Source organism: Gigantopelta aegis, chromosome 4 (genome assembly GCF_016097555.1).
Source record: "Gigantopelta aegis isolate Gae_Host chromosome 4, Gae_host_genome, whole genome shotgun sequence".
NCBI classification, from domain to species: domain Eukaryota; kingdom Metazoa; phylum Mollusca; class Gastropoda; order Neomphalida; family Peltospiridae; genus Gigantopelta; species Gigantopelta aegis.
The window spans coordinates 77,909,388-77,933,691 of NC_054702.1; the positions used below are offsets into that span (position 1 = coordinate 77,909,388).

The window sequence follows — 24,304 nt, forward strand, 5'->3', positions numbered from 1 at the left end:
TTCTGATTTTTGGTTACTGCTAATTACATATTTTAAATAAAAATATTATAATAATCATATATATATATATATATATATATATATATATATATATATATATATATATATATATATATATATATATATATATATATACACACACACACACACACACAATGTATATATATATTATATTTGTTTTTGTGTAAACTATTTTCAACAAGTTTATTACTAAACTATATATTTAATAATCACAAGAAAATACAGGAAAATGGAACATAGCCAAATGAAGTCCTGATTTCTCATCAGTGATTGCACTGTGAGAGAATTAAACATTGAACTTTGCTCAAATAAGGTCAGTTTACAAAGAAATGATTCCATGTGCAAAATCTCTCACTTCAAAAACCGATTTTGAGTAGATATATAAAGGCGTATAATTAACTTAAAGTAAAGTTCAGCAAATCCTTTTTCAAACCGAATGTTAACCATGAATCACGGCTGAACTATCAATGATATATCGAACTTAGTCTATCACGTGTATCACAGGTTCCTAAGTTTACTGATTTTATCACAGGTTCCTAAGTTTACTGATTTTATCACAGGTATTGTATCTACAATAAAACTAATGACTCAGTAATTTGACACAAACAAAAAACAAAAAACAAATCAGAACAATTAATGCATACAATAACAATTCACAGAAATCCTTTAGAACAATGTTATGACATATATATTTACAATTATAGCACAGTCATAATACAGGTTTAAGCAGTCTTTCACCAACATATGTGTTTATAAATATACCCATATAGTTTACATCCTGCTATATATAACCACAATGTGCATCAAAAGTGGTGTATATATACTGAACAGCAAAAACAAATATTTTAATATACATGTATATGTTTTTTCATGCTAAAATTAATTTGGTAAATACTGACACAATGAGCATAAAATGGCTTAATGCTCACAAAAAATGGGTAACTTAATAGACACAAACACTGATGGGATTCAACTGAATATACTTGTAAATAAATTAAAGAAAACAAAATGAATATTTACAGTTCTTTTGTTATGTAGTATATTAATTATCCCACTAGGACAAGATATGTCCCACAAAACCATTACTAACCAGCTGGCAAAGAATCCCTTTCTTTAACTGATTTCAAGATAATCCAGCACATACTTGCAATATGTATATATGGCTTGGTGGTCAATGGCAAATGATCATGTTTCAATATGGTCTATACTGAATCAATGGTGAGCACCCACACTCTCCAACATGTCACAGGTATGTGCTGTATTATCTTCATTTGAGTAAAAGAAACAAACACTTTTTTAAAAGTTACTATAGTGAAACCTGTCTAAATCAGATCAAGACGGGGACCTAATATTTATCTGATTTAGACAGGATCTGGTGTTTCAAGGGTTGCATTTTAAAATTTCGAAAATTCGGAACCACGAAAGTTGGCTGGTTTTAACAGGATTCCGGTTTATTCAGGGTCCAGTTTAGACAGGTTTCACTGTAGTAGGTGTGTATTTCAGATACGTGATTTTTTCCAAACTTTAATCAATGAAAACATTCAATGAAAGTATTTATTTGAACTGGTCATAGCTGAAAAGATAGGTGGTCAACTTACGCTAATATTCAAGTTATTTCATCATATAGTGTTCACAATTAATGTGCATAGAAACAATTAATTCCATACATAAATGTTCCAATGTTTATAATATTTTTAAAATAATAAATTTATTTACACACTAATATAGTAAATGTTAAGGAAAATCATTGGTGATGTACAAGTTAAATGTGTTCATGGGGTCACAGCAATCATTAGATTCGAACATATACATTGTCAATTTCTGTTCCTCATAAGAATAATCATTTCACTGGGCCACATTATTTAATACATGATTACTGAATAATAAAATATTAAATATTAAATACCTTACCATTTCATATAAAATTTTAAGGTCCCAAGAGAAAACATTTTCATTTGTGAAATGGAAATTACTTCCCCTAGCTAGTCACACAAAAGACATGAAATTGAAGCTTTTAAATATTTTATACATATGACACATGTTCAATAACAATTATTATTACCGTAGGAGGTGGGGGACAAAAAAAAGCAAGACAATTTTCAACAAATACAACTGTTATAAAGGCATGCACAGAAATACTGGTGAATAATAGGGCCTTAGGCATTGCTTCAGTTATGATTATTATATTTTGTATGTGCAATAACTGCTATTCAGTGGTGGTAAAGGCATGGGTATATTTTTGTTCACCATGCCTCAACTAATGAATCATCAACGTTTGCCATACATATTCTCATGTACTCAAGGGTCAAATTTGACCGGCCTCTAGATGATAATGAGACTAAGGAATAAAGTAAAATAGCATTATGCATCTTAATTCTAATACAGAACATGATGCCAAATAATGCCATTGCATTGCATTCCACTCATTCGACTTTTGTTTTCCCTCCATGTCTCATAGCCCTATAAAGTAACTGTCAGTAAGCATGTTGCAAAATGACGTAAGAAATATAATTAAGTGAGAGTGCTCTTCCTAGCACAAGTACTAGAGTTCTGTGGACAGACTCAAGTCTTGTTTAACTCGCCCGTGCCGGAGTACTCGTGGAGACCCCAATTTTCAGAATCAGTCATCAATAGCAGCTTCATCAGAACCAGTAAACTGTGACCTACAAACGTCATGTAACCTGCTGATTGGTTACTTTATATGCTGCTTGTTTCACGATCAGCTAAATCCTACTCACCTGGGCCCTGTTTTACGAAGAGATCTTAACGCTAAGATCACCTTATGTACATAACTATATTATGCAGTTAAAGTGATCTAAGTGTAAAGATCGATGCGTAAAACGGGGTCCAGGACCCATGCTTATAAAACTTTTAAGAGTCCAAACTCAATCTCTAATGACATCACACGCATACAATTTGTATGGTGTCATCATGACATTAGTGTCTCAGACTCGAGTTTTATAAGTTTTATAAGCACCAGGCCTGGTGCTGTTAATGAGATCAAAGAACAGTTTTAAAAATATGAGTGTGTATGAGCTAGCTCTAAGTGATGTCTCATTAAAAATGATCATGGTGACTTGATCAAAATAAAATAAAACCCCCATAGAGTATCAGACTTTAATTAGAGATTACCAGTATGCACTGACAAAACTTTAGTTCATGCACAGTATATATTGGAAGTTTGTGAAACATGCATTACAAATGAACAGCATGGTGATATCACACAGTGAGTAAAGGATATAACACACAGTGAATATTATAGATTCTGTTGAAAACCACTAGATTTGTAAATATTATTTAATATATCATAGAGATTTTGGGATTCCATCTCATAATCAAGCTTCTAACCTAAAATCTGAAATTTGCAGAAGCATGGAATTGTGCTATAAATTTGCAGCCTGCATAATATACCTACACCACCCAAACAGACCACTGCCTAAATGAAACTGCAGGAGATATAAAAAGCAAGACACCATATTAAAAAACATGGCTGTTCTAAAGTAGGTACCCACAAAAAAATACCATATACCGGTACATATCTGAGACAAACATGTACATCACACTTCACGAAATGTAGAAACAGCTATATGCTTATGTAATACTCTTGAATACTGAAATTTTAATACTGTTTATTAAATTTAAAGACACCCACCCACCTTCAAAGTTCTAGTGACATTTTGTTATTATGACAAAGTAAAAAGAAAAGAAAAGTTAAACTACAATAACTGCAGTTTTACATTTTGTGTATAATATTAATATGATTTATAAAGCAGTTTATTGTGTTGTGTATCAAATTTATGATTAAAAACATTGCACCACAAATGCATCAATTATCTATAGTGTAACCGATGAAGTCATTTGATATAAACAACACACTTCTGTTGATGGATTTAAGAACAAAAAGAGGCCACTGAAACAATTTACCTTGCAAGTCTTTTCGAATGAAACTGGTTCATGAATGTAAGTTGGATGTGTTTTTAAATTAGTAGCAAAATAAATAGTATCAATTGGACACAAGTGTAGTATTCTATTTCTTACATATTCTTACAAACATTTTCAACTAAAACATATTTACTGTGCTCGTCATGGTTTACAAATCATAAGTAGAAATCAGTTTCAATAGTGTCCATTTCAGTGGATAGTTTGGCTTTGACATTTAGGTCATCACCATAGAGCAGTCAAACACACCGTTAAAATGATCTCCAACATATGTTAGATTTTGCTGTGTGACGTCATAAATTTCACATAGCGTTCTCTAAAATGGGTGTGTAAAAAATACAATATAATATATATTCCATAGGAATTATAATAGAAAGGAAAGATCAAATGGACGGATGCATGTTCTACAAGTTTCATTGTTTAATGCTAATTATCACAATGTAACAGCAATAGTATAACCCAGTGTTAAGTAAAATCAGTGATATTAAAATCCAGACATAGCGACTTGCATTTCAACAACAATAATGTATAAATTGTAAATAAATAATGTAATATTTGTAACTGTTTTAGGGCTATTCCAGAATAATAACAATTTATGGAAAATAATGCAATAGTTTTTTACTTATGAATGGTCTTGGCTGAATCTTTTATTTAAACATTATAACATTACAATTCCATACTGATGACTTTTAAAAAAAAGCCCCAATAGTTCTAATATGTATAATGAGTATTACTTTCAAAGACAATTTGTGTTAGCAAATGGTTTTAAGTGTTGAGTATTAAATAAATGTTGCCTGCCATCCCTATAGTAACCATTTCTGGAATAGCCTGTACTATTAAATGAGTTATTTCCTTTGTTTGACTGGTTTTGTTTTAAGGAGTACACATTTTGGAATGTGTTGTTCTGCTGTTGATGCAGCGAATTTGCGGCCACAGTGGGGACACGGCACCAGGTCAGATGTGTCTAACTTGGGAGCGGGGCCAATGTTTCTCGTGTCACCGCTGGCTTCCATCTGAGTCAGTTTCTTTGCGTATCGGATGGACTCAATAAAATTGTCATGTTTCACTTTCCAATTATTCTTTTTCTGCAATAAAAAAAGGTACAAATTAATTAATTATAATAAGTTGTAACCAACTGTGCATGTAAATTTACCCAGTATAGAGTATATATCAAAGAAACTATTTATTTGGTTACCATTTTCTGAAAGCAGACTTCAATTATGATATTTAATTTCAATTTATTTTCGCGCTTATATCCAATTACGATTCAAGTATGCTGTCCTGGGCACACAGCTAGTGAGAGAAAAGAGGGTGTAGTGGTCTTACTCCTACCCATTGAGCCATTAAGAACTCGCTCTGGATTGGAGCCGGTACCGGACTGCGAACCCTGTACCTACCAGCATGTAGTCAGATGGCTTAACCACAGTGCCACCGAGGCCGGTACACCAATTATGAAAATCAAGTACAGTAAAATTAATTTAAACTAAACACTGCTGGGATGAAGTAACATGTCTGATTATTAAAGGTGTTTGGTTTACTGAGGTTTCAGTGTTTGTACTAATAAGAACTATAATGAATGTTAAAGTAGAGGGAGCTCCATTTTGAAGAGTTTTACTGTGCTGTATTTTAGCCAAGGTTATAGGGACTGTCCTGTGTTTGCTGCCATTGTAATATGTTTCCAGCTAATAGAGCCTTTTCGGTGACTACAATCAGGCACAGTGGAGCAGGGGGGGGGGGGGAGGGGGGGCTGGGGTGGTCTCTAGCCCCCTCAATAATTCTGAATCAAAAACATTATTGGTAGTAAATTTTAAGGCATAGATGAATTTTACTTCTAGAATGCAGGAAATTGGATTTCAGGGTATCTATTTTTTCGAAATTTTATGGGGGAGCATACCCCCGAACACCCCTGAAACTTTGCTTTGTGCCCTCGATCTCAGTCAGCACCTCAATGTGTACTTGCTTCCACCATACCTGACAATCACATATTAAATTAAATATCATTCTTGTTTACAATATCAGTGTTTCTATAAACAAGGTGTTTGTCATCCATTTTTTTTTTTTTACATACAAACTGTTTATATAACCAGCCAGTGCTCTACAACTGGTGTAACAAAGGTCGTGGTATGTACTATCCTGTCTGTGGTATGGTGCATATAAAAGATCCCTTGCTGCTAATTGAAAAGAGTAGCCCATGAAGTGGGGACAGCGGGTTTCCTGTCTCAATATCTGTGTGGTCCTTAACCATATGTCAGATGCCATATAACCGTAAATAAAATGTGTTGAGTGCATCGTTAAATTGTTTCCTTTGTTTATATAAAACTGGTAAGACGAAAGATCACCGTTACAAACAATCGTACATGACCACAAACACATTGGATATACATACACTGGTATATTCTATATAACAAATGTATTTAATTGTAGTTGTCAAAAAGCCTCCATTAGTGGAAAACATCTTATGGGTACGAACTCTGGAAAGTCCCTTTAACAAGGTGATTAGAGAAAATAACGACCCCACTGAGTGACACTTGTTTTTCAGCATTAAAAACAAAAAACAGTACACTATTCATTACGCTGTCACTGCCCAAGAGTTCAGTGACATTTCACATATAAAATTGATTACTTTTATGTGAGTGGCCATTAACTTCATACAGTGAATTGATTTGTTTTTCTCCTTTTGTTACAGTAAATATATATAAGATGTGATCAATCATTAACAGACAAGGTCTGAATAGATAAGAGTACTTTTGACCCAAGTACATTAATTTAAAATCAGTAATAACTAGATAATGAAAGAAAGATACTATTATATGGGATACACTTTAAAAAAAAAAAAATTAGGAACAAAGATCTTGTATCATTTTCCCCCCATACAATTATATAAAAAATGCTAACAGCATTTGACAGACCCTAAACTTTTTGCCACAGATACATACTCCAAGGGGTCTATAGTCTTCAAAAGACATCAGGTAGTACTAAACCAAATAACTTGCAGCTGGGTCAAAGTTCGAGATGCATCCAACTTTTGATAGAGCAGTTAACATCATAAGTCCTGTCATGTGATAAATGTGAGTGTGTTTGTTGTAAAACAAATTAGTTTCATCTGTGCAAAAAATGTATGTAGCCTTGTGCTTGAAACACATATGGAACTAGGGTAGTTATAGATGCTACCTGTTATCTCTGAAATGAGCAGCTTAACCTCCAATTTTTTCTGATTCACCTTAAGTGTGAGGGCTGGGTGGTAGTATTTATATCCATGGTGTATATGTTGATTGATATGCTGCAGGTAGGAGCTTTAGCCACATATGATACTACTGTCGTCTATGGGATTTGATTTGGTGGTATATACACCCATCAATCCTTGGTCTTAATGCAGCTCTAAATGCACTTCAGGCAATGTGGTTTCCCAGTGACCTAAATCTGTCTCTTAATGCCTGATCAAACATTATTAATAACAGAAAATTTAATACAAATGATACCTCTATTAATTATTCTCACTTACCTGAGGAGTTTGCTGTTTATCCGAGTTATGGACATATTTTGACATTTCGGTCCCAGCCGTTCTCATCTTGACGGGATCAAACACCTTCCTCTTCTTACTGATGTTACGACACGCAGACTGATGCTTTGCGACACGATCTGCCGCAAATCTGCGTCCACATAATTTGCACGGCACCAGACTTCCGGCCCCACCCTGAGCTCCCTCTTCATCTGCTGCCTGCAGATAAAGGTCAAGCCCAGCACCTGAACTTGTGTACTGCTCGTCTGGTGTCGGTGTTCTTTCCTCCGGTGGTGGTGATGAACTGGGGGTGTAGTGGTTAGTGTTGTCGTCTTGCTGATCATGAGAAGGATTTGCTCTTTTCCACTCTTTTTGATGATGCGACAGAGCTCGCCGTTTGTCTTGTGCCCTTTTCTGTCTTTTTTCTTCTTCTTCTTCTTTCATTTGTCTTTTATGTGCTTCTTCTTCGTCTTTTTTCATTTGCTTTTCTCTTTCCATTGCTAGTAGCTTTTTTTCTTGCTCGATTCGTTGTTTTCTTTTTTCTTCTTTTTCAGCTTCTCTTTCAACTGCTATCCTGGCCTGAAACAATAGGATTGAATGTTTATTTAAAGGGGTTTATAATCAGTTCAAATATGACCCGTATGTGTTGGACAGATGCATACCCAGACCACCAACACAAACTGACAGTTTAACAAAAAAGAAGAAAAAAAAAGTGTAATTTTAAAATTAATAAAAAACTTGTGCTTTTTTTTGGTCACATCCGGTACTCAAGCTTGGAAGCAAGCTGCAAAATGATGTCACCTCCTGTAATTTACTAATATATGCACACAGAAAACAAACACAGTAATTTAAGGCAAGGCACTTTGCTTTGATCAGCCTGACTTTTAAAACAACATATGCCATTTATAATAAAGTATTTAACCAAACATGTTTCAATATGCATTAACAGAACAAAATGTGGTTTTAATATTTCCCCCTCTGTAAAAATCTATTAAAAACCCCAGAAAAAAACCCAATGCATACCGGTACTAGCAATAATACATTTGAGAAAAAACAACTACAAACAAACGATAATTTCCTTTTCTCTAGAACTATGTTTTAGGTCAGTTTTGTGATTTTTAGAGGTGATAACCTACTTAACCAATAGTATTACAGAATGATTTACATTATATATAGCCAAAAGTTCAAAGAGGAGAATATAATATATACATGTTACTTTTGTACTTATAGAGCAGTTGATTATGTGTATGGTAATCTGGATCCTTTGAATCTTTGAATGACTGAAATCAAGGAATGTTTGGGTTTTTTATTAGCAAGTTGTTAATTGATCGAAAACTGATTGCCAACTACTGTTTACTGTTTAGGATGATTATCGATATATGACTTTAAAACCTGCACAGCGAATCGCGACACACTACTGAACAAAATGTTCCCTGGAAAGGTGATCTCAGTATCCCTGGAAAGGTGATCTCAGTATGGCTTGTTAATTACACCAGTTTTACCATCACAGGATAGACAAACAAAAACCCCACTTATATATTATGTACCTTATTAAAAGTTTTCTTTTTTAATCTAGCAATCAAATAGAAAGACCTACACTATTATTGTATATATGATCAACCTAGCAAATAAACTAGCCATTTCACTGCAGTGTATATGACTACCCCTGCAATTGCACACAGCAATTGGCAATGCTGTGGAGATAAAAAAAATTCTCAACAGCACTTTTTTTGCTGTGAACTATAAAGCAAAGGCAAAGGAATATTATTAGATTTTTTTTTCATCACATGTTTTTTTGCTTTTTTTGTTTTTGCTATAGAATTTTCTTTACTTGCAGAGATTGATATGAAACGGTGCATATATACATGACATATATACATGACATTCTTCTTTGTAGGAAGTGAACTGTGCTGTATCAAACATGTTTTTAAACTCATATTCACTGGTCATAGTGATCAAAATATCGTATGAAACATCCTAGCATCTCATGGTTAAGTACATGTATTGTAAAACAGTTACATGTACATGTATTTTAATTAAAAAAAAAATAAAAAAATCCGTTACATATATGTACGTATCTTTCTGCTGATCGACTACTGCTGTGTTTAATATTTTATTATATAATGTTTTTAGCTTTTAAAAACATTGTTTTTCTTTGGGATTGGGTGGATATACATGTATACAAGCATGCATTAAAGGGTTACAACTTGCAATTTAACTGAAAGAAAAAGTCCATTTGCTGGTACGTACAATATTTCACTATTTCACAGCCTTACTTTTATGCACTGATGATGCACAATTCTAAACAAATATTTCCAGCTCATTAATTAATAACCCATTGACAGTGCTGTCAATAAAACAAGCATCACGTTATCACTATGCAACCACGCTCAATAGTCCTTTCATATGAGAGCCACTCAAGCCTACAGGTAGATGAACACAAAATGCTCCCATTCACGATCAGGGAAGAGCAAACAGATACAATTGATTTGTTTTACAGCAAAATAATCTATACACAGCTTTCAGGTATTCTCTTTAATGTATATGTCCCCATGGTGACAGTGACGTAGTCCTGCATCGATTACATTGCCTCCACAGATTCTAAATCACCTATCCTTTATTAAAATTGCATTAACCCATTTACTTAAGTAATTCAAACACTGGTGACAAATAATTTACATTGTCGTATTACAATGTACATGAGGCATGTACCGCACAACTGAACTTATTTCAAGTCACCAACATAAAATATGAAGCTGTATACGACACAGTAAAATCAGCATATGCATAATGAAGTGAATCTTCTCAAAACTGTACTCACATAATCATGTATTTAAGTGAATATTTTACATACATGTACCAGACAGCTCTGTAATTTACAGGGCCCATAGTTTTTAAGCTATCTTAGCTGTACGAAAATTGTAAAATAATCGAAAACTATGATGTCACTATGGTGTGTGCACTGTGCTAAGTGACGTCCTAGTCTATGACGGTTATATGATTTTGTAGTGCTATGATAACTTCAAAAATCCACCCCTGAAAACCAAAAACCCCTCTTTCTCTTCATTATAGAACCAATAATGTGTATTAATTTATAGTGTCAGTTTTAGCTCTGAAACCCAAACAGTTAAGTATCAATGTTAACATGTTTGACTGATAGACTATTGTAGTTAAAAGTTAAGGTTTGTTTTGTTTAACGACACCAGTAGAACACATTGACTTATTAATTATTAGCTATTAGTTGTCAAACATTTGGTAATTCAGACATAAATATTATAGTCTAAGTCTTCGAGAGAAAACACACTACATTTTTCCCCATTAGTAATGTTCAACAGGTCCTCAGATTTCACGGAAATTATCATTTCTGATCCTGTGTTGATAGTGCGTCGATAAAATCACAGAACCGAAATTTTGTTTCCATTGATTATTATATCGAGTACGACTATTCAACAAAAATAATGTATATATATATGTATATATACATACCTACCCACATACACGCATGCACGCACACACACACATACATATAATTTTTAAAAAAAACCCAGTTTCCTATGGGATCCCATGATCACAAGGCATGGAACTGAAAAAGCATATACCACAACCTTTGGTATACCAGCCGTGGTGAACTGACTGAATGAGAAATAGTCCAATATGGGCCTGCCAGCGGGGAACAATCCTAGACAGACTGCATATCAAGCCAGCATTTTACCACTACATCCCGTCCCTACTATGGTATTAACCGATGCCCACTGCATTCAGCATATGCATGTCTGGTGTCATATGCTAAGGGAATAAGTTTGCCACCTTTCACATAGTGATTAATTTCAACTTATTTTCATATATGCATGCAAATAAGGTGCAAGCATACTTTGGGTTGTCTGTCCAGGACAGGGGGTTAATGGTTATTAGTTTAATAATGGTTAATGAGTTTGGTGGCCTGGGATTTAAAGCCAGCACCTGCCAAATGTCTTAATCACCTGTCAGCCACAGGACCCTAGTACTAGTATGTATATAAACATCCATTAGTCACTGCTTGGATAATTAACACCTTTGACAAACAATATCATATTGTATTTACCCAGAACAAACTGGGCGACACTGGGTGCAGTGGAAATCATTAACTCCTCTTACCCAGAATAACATTAACAATGCTGTCAGTTACTTCAACAATGATGTTAGTATCAAATGGTTTACCATAGTAACCATTTGTACGTTTCTGAATACTCTTTCACTTTGCAATCTGGTCACATATCTGTACTTTTTAGCAATTTACTGTTTAATATGTTCATTATTTTACATCCCCGAAGCATTTTATTTGTATTTATTATAACAATAAATATGTTTTCCACAAATAGAATAAATCATACCAAGATCCCTAAACTGACCTAACTGGAGCAGTGGGAATTAATCCAGTGGATCCAGCAAAATCCACTGAGGTAATTAAAACCCAGATGGACACACCTAACATTTTGAAACATTGTCCCCTAGTGTAATAATTCAATGACACCTCACCACAATTTAAATGGTGTTGGTCCGGAACGTAGAAAATCCTATTTTGTGTAGTACTGGTTTGCCGAATTATGAATGTCCCAGGAAGTAGAAGGAACTAATTGGTTTACATGTTCTGAATTGCAGTGTGAGCCGTGTTTTCTTTACCAACGAAACGAGAAGCGTTTATGTTCTAGCATTACTGTTCGGGGTAGCAATTGAGCAGGCGCCTAATTGTGGGTGTTTTCTTTTCTTTTATTGTTATTTCTTCTTTTTCTCCTCAGTTTTGTTTTATTTTTCTCATATTGGTCTCTACTGTTTTAAAGGATTACTGTCCTGCATGGGCCCCGTTCCACCAAGTGATCTTAGCCCTAAGATCACCATAACTGCACAGCTAACATATGCACTTAAGGCGATCTTAGCACTAAGATTGTTTTGTGGAACAGGGCTCTGGGTAGTATTTTAAATGTGTTTGATTGAGCATGTGCTTGCGCATTGTAGGTTTTTCCCTGTTTAATCTATATAGTTTTGCATCAAAATGAGATACTCTTTGAGATTTAAAATAATGGCAGCTGAACAGGTTCGGGTGAATTATATTGACACAATACGAGACGGCAGGCATCTATATTATAACCAGCATAAATTTGGCATAAATAAAAAGAATGGAGAGAGAACATATTGGAAATGTGTTAACTCTGTCGTGACTGTGGACAACATGTTACAGATGGCAGAACAGATGCAGCACAACCATGCGGCGGTGCGATTCATTAAGCACGAAGATGCATTCAAGGCAAAATTCATTGACCGGACTAAGACGGAAACTATGCCAATTCCGAAGATTTACGGTGATGAAATCTCCAATCTGAGGAAGAACCATGACGCTGTGCCTGACAGTTTGTTAGCCGAGATTCCTCATTTTAGTGCCATCAAGACAGTACTATACCGACAATGCCACAAAACCCTACCCAGACTACCCCAGACAAGACAGGAAATCAACCTGGAAGGCGAGTAGACCCGTACTGAGGGAGGAGATCATTTTCTGTGCTGAGTTGAAGAATGAGAGCCAATATTGTTCTTCACGACTGACAAAAACCTGGAGTTGTTGTGTGAGGCTGATGTGGTATTTTCAGATGGGACATTTTCCTCAGCACCCAAGCTTTTTGATCACTTATATACTATCCATGCCCAATCTCAAGGACATACATGTATGTGCCCCTTGTGCTTGTGTATTCTCTTCTCCCCAACCGCACAGAAGACACATACGTACGGACTTTCCAATACATCCAAGAGACTTGCCATGACCTAGGTTTTCATTTCGCTCCAAGGACGTTTCAGATGGACTTTGAAAAATCTGCTCACAACGCTGTACACACTGTATTCCCCACCACACGATTGAGAGGCTGTTTTTTTCAAATATACTCAGTGTATTTGGCATCGTATGCAAAAAAGTAGGACTAGCATCAGAATATATTGAAAACGATGATGTACAAAAGGTAGTAAGGCGTGCTTCAGCCCTTCCGATGGTTCCGCTGGACAAAGTTGAGGACGTTTGGGCTGACACAATTGCTGACAGTCCAATTGCTGTCACTAACACCTGGATAGAAGGGCCATGGACTCCAGAAATGTGGAACCACTTTGGCAATGACAGCCACAGGACAAATAACCATTTGGAAGGATGGCATCATAAAATAAATCAAATTGCCCAGAAGAGTCATCCGAACATATTTGAGGTGGTAGGTCTACAGTGGAAGTTAAACTACAGCAGTTAGATGGTCACTGGCGAGCTCTGGCACGAAAACAAAAATACCGTACTATCGATGCCAGAATCCGGTCTTCGAAAGATGAGTTGATCAGCCACATCATCACAGACATGGAGTACACTGATCACATCGGAGAACATTTGCATTGCAACTGAAAGCTGCGAGAATCAACGGAAATATTATTTAAAATAAATCACCTTCGTTTGAATTCCTTCTTTATTTTTCATCATTTCTTTCTTTCTTTCTTTACTTATTATTAGTTTGTTTGTTTATTTATTTATTTTTCTGTGTTTTGTTGTTCTCTTTGAATATTTAATTTCTTGTATATTCTTGTAACAGTTGTAGTCGCCGTTATTGTCAAATTGTCATTATTGTATGTTACCGGTTCCAGTGGCGTCGTGGCAGGCTATCGGTCTACAGGCTGGTAGTTACTGGGTTCGGATCCCAGTCGAGGCATGGGATTTTTAATCCAGATACCGACTCCAAACCCTGAGTGAGTGCTCCGCAAGGCTCAATGGGTAGGTGTAAACCACTTGCACCGACCAGTGATCCATAACTGGTTCAACAAAGGCCATGGTTTGTGCTATCCTGCCTGTGGGAAGCGCAAATAAAAGATACCTTGCTGCCTGTCATAAAAAGAGTAGCCTATGTGGCAACAGCGGGTTTCCTCTAAAAAAAACAGTGTCAGAATGACCATATGTTTGACGTCCAATAGCCGATGATAAGATAAAAAAATCAATGTGCTCTAGCGGCGTCGTTAAATAAAACAAACTTTACTTTTTTTTTATTGTATGTTATTAGGAGAGGGCCTCGTAAGTTGGATAACTTGTGCCCAATCCATTTGTACCTACGGTAATATGCAATAAAATATGTTTCAATCAATCAACGGGAAAATGTTTTGCATTCAAAATTAATCGTGGGACTGAATTATGGAAACAATTAATGTATTATTGAAGTTTGAATTAAAATGTTATGCTACTTTTAAATTGGATAGTTTGTTGTATTTATATATAAAAATTAACAGACAGACACAGATACAGAGAGACAGACGATGGATGGACAGACAGATTTACACCAGAGCCGTTCAAACTTAGGTTGGAGCCGATATAATTGTATATCATTTTAAAAAATTATTTTATTTATTTATTTGTAATACCAACAACATAACCAGTGAAACGAATTCTTAGTGCTATAATAACTGCACTGTGGCACAGGATTAGTTCGTTGTTACCTTTTGACTGCACACACCGTCAACCAGGTAAAAGGGCAATTAACCAGTAGGCCTACAGGGACGTAGATTGATCCTAATTAGTACACATCAACAAGTCCCGCGACGTAGAATTCATTTTAGGACCATTTATACACGTTTATCTACTTCCCGGGCCATAACCACTTAAATTTATCTGAGGACTAACATGGTCATTTCAATACATTTCTAAAGAATACAAGAGGAAAGTTGCTGCCACCAAAAAGCTAAGGGACCTTTTGTATGCACATTCTCAAGTTAAGCAGATTAATATATACCACAGTCTGATGGACCAATCAGGGAACATTTTGTTGAGCATCGCGTCACAATTTGCTACTCGTCTAGAAATATTGTTATTGAGATTTAAAAACAAAATGTTTTCTGCCAGTTAAGGGGGAAAATCTGAGTCCACTGTAAGTGATTAATCACAGTACCCATCACATGCCAGGCAAACACTCTTATTCCTATATCTCTCTCTATACCTATCTGTGTGTGTATGTACATGTAATGAATGTACTTCGTTTTTGGATTTTTAAATATACAAACTAAAAAGATAAACTAAAAATAATTTCAAAAGGGAAAAATTCAATATGGCCATCATAATAATAAATTTGTGCCACAAATCTACATAATTAATATAAGGGTTTATTTAACACGGGGTCCATTTATACACATAACATAACATATCGTCGACGAAATGACAAAACCTCTTAACTACACTTTTCAAAATTTTACAGGAGTACAAAAATTGAATGTTTTTTGAAAAATATGTTTTTTGTTATAGTCGTTGTTATGCGAACATATTAACAGTTAATAGTGATAACTACTTAATAGTGGGTGTACCATAGTTACGGCTACGTCCAAAATTAGGATGTTTTACCCTATGTGTCAGGTCTACAAATGTACTTACAACATTTTACACCTGAAATGTCGTTGAAAATGTCAGTTACGACATTTTGATCTAGAATTTAACACAGGTTGAAGGAATGAGGCAAGATCTATACATGGATTAAATACACATACATATGTGTAACTAACTGGTTTTATTTACATGTAATCCATGTAATGTTTGAACATAATGCAATGCTGAGCGTCATGTCCACACTCTAGCTTCCCGCTTTGTAGATACGATGTTTTGTCATTTTGTTTCTTGGACCAGTTATAATATGACTATTTGTCATGTGACAGTCAACCACTTTCTAATAGGCCGATAGTTACGATTTTTTGACAAAAGCAGGATATGAAAATTCTAACTCTGGAAATTCCAAAAAGTTATTTCTCGCCAAAAGCGTAGTTACGACCTTTTGTCATTTCGCCGACGATATATTTTATTCATAAAGAGATGGGATACACATTTATAAGGTACATTGTCTTAAAGCAAACTTTTAACAATAAATTGATAATATTATCAATTTATTGTCAAAATGTATATAAGAGATAAAACTGTTAACAGTTATGTCTGTTGTACTGTCAAACAATTATTATGAAGATAAGATTTTCTTCCTTCAAGAGCTAAATAACAGTATATCATGGTCAGAGCTATTGGTATTTCATTTTCACTAGTCATTAAAAAATAACATTTATTATTATACTCATGCCATGTGACCAAAACACTGAACCATTGTGCTTACCCGGTCTTCTTTTTGGAGACGTTCTTGCCTGAGCTGTTCCAGTTCTCTCTCTTGCTGTTCAATCTGAGCCAAGATTTCCTCCTGCCTCCGAGCGATTGCACGATCAACATCAACGGTCTCCTCGCTGTCACTCGCTGCTTCCTCTTCCTCAGCCTCTCTAACCGGTTCCTCCTCAGGTTCTTCCTCCGCATCCCCCTCCTCCTCCTCTTGCCCATTCGCCTGATCCTCCTCCCTGTCCCACCTTCCCGCATCGCTGTTTATCTTCTGATGCCTCCGCAGTCTTTCCTCACGAGCCATGTCCTGTTCCATCTTCCATTTCTGAAAGTCAGTGAGTTTCTTATTATTTTTAAGACTGGCTAGGTTTGGAGGTGGACTGTTGTCGCTGCTGCTGCTGCTGCTTTCTGGTGGCCTGATCCTAGACCTGTGTCCAGCATTCGCTCCATTTAGAATCCTTCCATTGCTGTCGTATCGAACGTAGGAGACTGGTTTTGGTTTTGGTTTTGTCGGACTTCCAGCTATTCCTGGAGACGTGCTAATCGGTTGTAGTAAACAAGAACGGTCACGTCCAGCACTGGATCCTTTGGAATATGAACTAACACTGCTGTTTGCACTCCCTTTACGACTCCACTCACCATTGGAAGGGAAAGACATCCCTGACCTAAGCTGCTTGTAGTGTTGGTCAATAGGAGGTGAAAAGAAACCCTTTGATTCCATTTTACGTCGTTCGTAAAAAAAATCTCTCACAGATGGTGTTGATCTGTTGCTGCTACTACTGTTCTGACGACTAACTTTCTCAAGGGCTCTTCTTTGATTGTCTTCATACATCAGCAACATTTTCTCTTCTTTCTGTTTAAGGATTTGTTTTTGATACTCGACCTGAAGCAGCTCCAGTCGTGAAGGTCGTTTTGCCCTGTCAGGTCCCCTGTCCACCACAGCAGCCGTGTCTCTGCTAAAACGGGGAATCCTGGATGGGGATTTGTCTCTGTAGTTGGATTGTGACGGCATTGCTATTTGATTCATCGGAGTTGTGCCCTTATGTGATAAATGTAAATCTGTAAACAAAAATACAGGTAATGTTTTTATTTAACGACACACTCAACACATTTTATTTACGGTTATATGGTGTAGGATATATGGTTACGGACCACACAAATATTGAGGGAGGAAACCCGCTGTCACCACTTCATGGGCTACTCTTTTTGATTTGCAGCAAGGAATCTTTTATATGCACCATCCCATAGACAGGATAGCACATACCACAGCCTTTGATATACCAGTTGTTGTACACTGGCTGGAACGGGAAATAGCCCAATGGGCCCACCCACGCAGATCGATCCCAAACCGATCAAGTGAGCGCTTTACCACTGGGCTATATCCTGTCCACAAAATACAGACATCTATCAGTATACGGACACATTTAACTCTGGAAAATGGGAAAGTTTGACATGTAAAACTTTAGGTGATTTCACAAACACAGTTATTTTGCTACCAGTAATATTTGCAGATGTCAAAATATATTCTGAAGAATTGCTTTATTTATTACTATTATTTTACATATGCTTAAAGCCACACTTGGCCAGGTACAGTTATGTCATGTGCAGATAAACTTAAGTGCGATCACAATCATTTAATTTACTTACAGCTTATAGTCTGCAATGCATATCTGATTGAGTTATCTCTTATGATCTATTATAAATATGCATACATTACTTAGTACAACCATCTCTTCATACAGTTTTTACCTTTATATGTAAACATTGTAAATTTTTCTTGACTATCAAAATAGACTACTGATTATAATTTAATTAACACAGAATTAATACTTAAAACATGTGTAACAGAATTTTAGCCCGAGTACTCTGCCATTCGAGAGAGCTATATAGTCTGTCCCATCCTCCTACAAAAATATTTTCTTTTGTAAATAAGTTCAGTTTTGTCTGTTGGAAGAAAAGTAAAATGTTTTGGAAATAACAAAAAAACATAGTTCTTTTTGTGTGCTATTTATAAAACAATCAGCTCAGAAATAAATAACTTGTAGTCAATTCCATAGCATGAAAAAATGTCTTCCCTGTGGGATGGACAATAGACGGACATTTGGATGGTTATGATCACTCTCTCAGCCAGAGATAACTCTATACTGAAAACACCAATTCCTGCTCTAATACAACAATAACCTTATGTTTGACGTTAAATACCATTACATTGATAATTTTTGAGTTTGCAGATAACAAATATCTGACATATTAATCACTAATAAACACACTACAGGAAAAAACCTGTCAACAGCTATACATTTAACAAGAACATTATTGTATTAGAGTTGGAATCTTTGTCTACTCTGTCGTAGGCAGTGATAAAAATAAGCAGAATTTTTCATTTGTCCACCAGACAAGTACATCGAGAAATCTACTTGTCCAGCAATATTTTCACTTATCCAAATAAATGTTTTGTTTTATTAAAGTACAAGGATCGTATTTTTGATTGCTGAAAATGAAAGTGCACTAAAAAAATTTACTTGTCCACTGGACAATTATTGAGGTACATTTTGCTTGTCTGAGCAGATTTTCACCTGTCAAGACAAACGGACAAGTTGATTTCAAACACTGGTAGGCAGCAATTCTGTGTTGTGTCTACCTGAGAAAAAGATTGTAACTGTCCAAATTTCCATCTAGTTCTTGAATGGCCAAGTACTCAAGATCACAGAATTTATACGATGCAACCTTTATAAAAACATAAAGTAGCCAACAGATTTAAGTTTTACAATTTAATCAACACATAATTAAAACTTAAAACATGTGTAACAGAATTTTAGCCCGAGTACTCTGCCATTCGAGAGCTATATATAGTCTGTCCCATCCTCCTACAAAAATGTTCATTATTTTATTTTATTATTTTGATGGTTTATAAATAAATTTTACAAATTTGTTATGTATATTTCAGATTGCAGCTTTAATACTTTAAAATGTTTAATATACTTATATAGTGTCATTAAAAATTAAGTTATTAATTTCCTTTTCTTTTGTGTAGTATAGTCATTCACTACATTTTACTGTTCAGTAATAATACACAAAAGTATAATCAGTCCAAATCCATACTTATCAGCTAGAACATACACGTATATATAAATGTATGTAGTTATAATTTACATGATACCCACCTTAATTCCGCCAATGCATTGAACAAAGTATTATAATGTGACTAGCGCTTTTTAAAATGATATAAAATAAACGTATACGCAGCTTCATCCAATGAACCAACCTGCGGAACAATATGCCATCAAATAAAGTCAGTGGATTAACGAGTAAACAGATCAATGAATCAATCCCAACAGCCAGCATGTAGGACCATCCCGTTACACACAAACTATGGCAGCCATGTTGTTTACAAACTGACTGCTTGGTAACGTGGTTAGCAAGCCAGGTTACAATGACTTCGTTGTTTGTTTTTCACGCCTAACTGGTAATACTTAATTAGTGTGAGTTACTGTTACCTAATAACAATCAACACTGTCATTATCTAACACGGATAATACAGACTGATTTCATGTTGCGGTTAATGTTTAGTCTGCATAGCCCTATTTTGTAAAATCGATTCCTTGAATTATGGAGCACCATTAAAAAAAACCCAGAGCGAGAGAGAGAGGGGGGTGGGTGGGGGTGGGGCGGGGGGTTGGTAGTAGTAGTAGCAGTAGTAGTAGTAGTAGTGGTGGTGGTGGTGGTGGTGGTGATGGTGATGGTGGAGGTGGTGCCATGGTGGTGGTGGTAGTGGTGATAGTAGTACTTATAATTTAATTAATAGTAGGCTTAGTAGTAGGTAGCTAAAACTAAAGTTGGTTTTCTTTCAAAACACCTCTAGAGCACATTGAGGGTTAGGGTTAGAGTTAGGGTTCATCGGCTATTGGATGTCAAACATTTAGGTAATTCAGACGAGCAGTCTTTAAAGGAAATCCACTAAATTTTTCCACTAGAAACTTTTCGATATAGCCAGGACATAACATACCACTGCTTTTGATATACCTGTCATTGGGAATTGGTTGGGACGAGGAAAACGAAATAGGTCCATTAATGAGATTCGATCATGTAACCCAAGCACCTCAGGCGAGCACTCTACTGACTGAGCTAAATCCCGCCCTTTTCACATTGCATGACCACCAGTATGAGCTATTGTTGCTGTAATAATTGTTTTAATCTGCATGTCCACCAGTCTGTCTATCAATGTCACATCTGAGTAATATTATAATATTGTAATATGGACTCTTATTTCACTACCCATTTCAGTTACAGTACTACATTTGCTTCCAGCCCTCCGTCCATCCACCCTACTTTCACCATACCTCCGTCCGTCTGTCCACCCTACCGTCAGTATACCTCCGTCCGTCAACTCTACCTTCACCATACCTCCGTCCGTTCATCCTACCATCAACATACCTCCGTCCGTCCACCCTACCTTCACCATACCTCCGTCCGTTCATCCTACCTTCACCATACCTCCGTCCGTCCACCCTACCTTCACCATACCTCCGTCCGTCCACTCTACCTCCACCATACCTCCGTCCGTCCACCATGCCATCACCATACCTCCGTCCGTTCACCCTACCTCCACCATACCTCCGTCCGTCCATCCTACCTTCATCATTCCTCCGTCCATCCATCCTACCTTCATCATACCTCCGTCCGTCCATCCTACCTTCACCATACCTCCGTCCGTCCACTCTACCCCCACCATACCTCCGTCCGTCCATCCTACCTTCATCGTACCTCCGTCCGTCCATCCTACCTTCATCGTACCTCCGTCCGTCCATCCTACCTTCACCATACCTCCGTCCGTCCACTCTACCTCCACCATACCTCCGTCCGTCCACTCTACCTCCACCATACCTCCGTCCGTCCATCCTACCTTCACCATACCTCCGTCCGTCCATCCTACCGTCACCATACCTCCGTCCGTCCATCATACCTTCACCATACCTCCGTCCGTCCATCCTACCGTCACCATACCTCCGTCCGTCCATCCTACCTTCACCATACCTCCGTCCGTCCATCCTACCGTCACCATACCTCCGTCCGTCCACTCTACCTCCCATCATACCTCCGTCCGTCCATCCTACCTTCACCATACCTCCGTCCGTCCACTCTACCTCCATCATACCTCCGTCCGTCCATCCTACCATCACCATACCTTCGTCCGTCCACTCTACCTCCATCATACCTCCGTCCGTCCATCTACCGTCACCATACCTCCGTCCGTCCATCCTACTTTCACCATACCTCCGTCCGTCCACTATATACCTCCACCATACCTCAGTCCGTCCATCCTACCTTCACCATACCTCCGTCCGTCCATCCTACTTTCACCATACCTCCGGTTGTCCACTCTACCTCCCATCATACCTCCGTCCGTCCATCCTACCTTCACCATACCTCCGTCCGTCCATCCTACCGTCACCATACCTCCGTTCGTTCATCCTACTTTCACCATACCTCCGTCCGTCCACTCTACCTCCACCATACCTCCGTCCGTTCACCCTGCCTTCACCATACCTCCGTCCGTCCATCCTACCTTCACCATACCTCCGTCCGTCCATCCTACCTTCACCATACCTCCTAGCCCGAGTACTCTGACTGTAAGAGAGCTAGATGGACATTTGGATAGTTATATACGCTGTAATGAGAGCGTATATTACTGTCCAAATGTCCGTCTATTTCTCTTACAGTCAGAGTACTAGGGCTACATATCTCCGTCCGTCCATCCTATCTTCACCATACCTTCGTCTATAGCAATTAAATAGTCGTAGTCCATCATCCGGTCGAAGATTTTTCGGATGCAAATCACATCGACACTTGTCGAGCTATTAATGCTTAGATTAACTTATAATACATTTGTTGAACACTCATTGCATTTGCATGGCCCCAGGAGCGCATGTACGCACACACATGCACACGCACACAAACCAACAAACAATAATAAACATGTTTTTTTTTAGATTTAAAAATGTCATTTGTGAATAGCTGGAGAAGATCTTAGATATTTTGCCATTCCTATTAAAGTAGTTTTGTACCCCTTTCCCCCACCTCCCATGTGTGTCAGGTCAGGTACGGCATTGCTGTAGTAATTAGTTGTCCTCTATTCTCTCTCTCTTTTTTTCATGGAATCTATCAAAGTTTAGGGGGCGGGACGTAGCCCAGTGGTAAAGCGTTCGCTCGATGCGCGGTCGATCTGGGATCGATCCCCGTTGGTGGGCCCATTGGGCTATTTCTCGTTCCAGCCAGTGCACCACGACTGGTATATCAAAGGCCGTGGTATGTTCTACTTTGTCTGTGGGATAGTGTAATAAAAGATCCCTTGCTGCTAATCGAAAAGTAGCCTATGAAGTGGCGACAGCGGGTCTCTCATTATCTGCGTGGTCCTTAACCATATGTCTGACGCCATGTAACCGTAAATAAAATGTGTTGAGTGGCGTCGTTAAATAAAACATTACTTTCTTTCTTTCTTTCTATCAAAGTTTATAATGTTAAAATTTAATGCAAGTTAACTTGTAGTTTAAAAAGATATAAATTATGACGTTATTTCATGAGAAAAATAAATAAGGAAAGATAACTATTTTCCACATTCTTCATTTTGGTGTTACGCTGTTATCTCCCATTGAATCAAGTAAACAAATAGGTGATGGTCCTTCTCAGACCAAAGTAAGAAATGTTTTATTTAACGACGCACTCAACACATTTTATTTACGGTTACATGGCGTCAGACATATGGTTAAGGACCACACAGATTTTGAGAGGAAACCCGCTGTCACCACTACATGGGCTACTCTTCTGATTAGCAGCAAGGTATCTGTTATTTGCGCTTCCCACAGGCAGGATAGCACAAACCATGGCCTTTGTTGAACCAGTTATGGATTACTGGTCGGTACAAGTGGTTTACACCTACCCACTGAGCCTTGCGGAGCACTCACTCAGGGTTTGGAGTCGGTATCTGGATCCGAACCCAGTACCTACCAGCCTGTAGACCGATGGCCTAACCACTACGCCACCGAGGCCGGTCTTCTCAGACCAAATCAATTCCTATTGCCAATAATGTTAACATTTTCTGACATGATAAAAACAGTGATTCATCCCATCCAAGCAGTATAAAACGTTTAACGTTGGAAGATTAGCTTATGCTAAACCTGTCACCATCATTAAAAAGTTTATTTTTACATTTAATCTACAAAAAACGGTCAAGAGAATGCTGAGATGATCAAAATGATTCAACAGTTTATAGTTGGAAGCAGACGCTTTGACAATTTCTGATCTATCTACCCCCCCCCCTCTCTGTCTGTTTGTCTGTCTTTGTCTGTCTGTCTGTCTGTCTGTCTATTTTCTGTCTGTCTCTCTGTCTCTCTCTCTCTCTCTCTCTCTCTCTCTCTCTCTCGCTCTCTCTCTCTCTGTCTAAATATGTCTATCTGTCTGTCTGTCTGTCTCTATATCTGTCTGTCTGTCTGTCTCTCTCTCTCTCTTTGTGTCTGGCTGTCTGTCTGTCTCTCTCTGTGTCTGTCTGTCTCTCTCTCTTTCTGTGTGTTTGTTTGTCTGTCTCTCTGTCTGTCTGTCTGTCTGTATGTCCCCAACTACAATATTCACGTCTTGTTTATCTGTCTACTTGTTATTTTAAATCAGTTGTATTATTTTCTCTGCCATGTAAAATGTGTAATTTTCAAATGTAGGGTGAGATCTTAATA

At 37.2% G+C, this 24,304-nt stretch overlaps 2 protein-coding genes across 3 annotated transcripts; both read right to left on the reverse strand.

The window, feature by feature from the left end:
• Window positions 1-141: 141 nt before the first annotated feature.
• LOC121371153 (zinc finger C2HC domain-containing protein 1C-like) lies at window positions 142-20,142 on the reverse strand. 2 transcript variants are annotated; one of them, XM_041496823.1, is made up of 4 exons: window positions 19,846-20,142; window positions 16,588-17,639; window positions 7,463-8,038; window positions 142-5,045 (listed from the first exon to the last, which is right to left on the reverse strand). In XM_041496823.1, the coding sequence occupies exons 1-4, from the start codon at window positions 19,862-19,864 to the stop codon at window positions 4,806-4,808; spliced, it is 1,887 nt and encodes a 628-aa protein (XP_041352757.1). In that variant the 5' UTR covers window positions 19,865-20,142; the 3' UTR covers window positions 142-4,805. The 2 variants fall into 2 exon arrangements, with proteins under 2 accessions (XP_041352757.1, XP_041352758.1); XM_041496824.1 differs by having other exon boundaries at window positions 19,745-19,879.
• Window positions 20,143-20,911: 769 nt separating this feature from the next.
• Window positions 20,912-21,838, reverse strand: LOC121370007 (glycine-rich cell wall structural protein 1.0-like). Its single transcript, XM_041495098.1, has one exon. The coding sequence runs from the start codon at window positions 21,836-21,838 to the stop codon at window positions 20,912-20,914; it is 927 nt and encodes a 308-aa protein (XP_041351032.1).
• Between the last annotated feature and the right edge of the window lie 2,466 nt (window positions 21,839-24,304).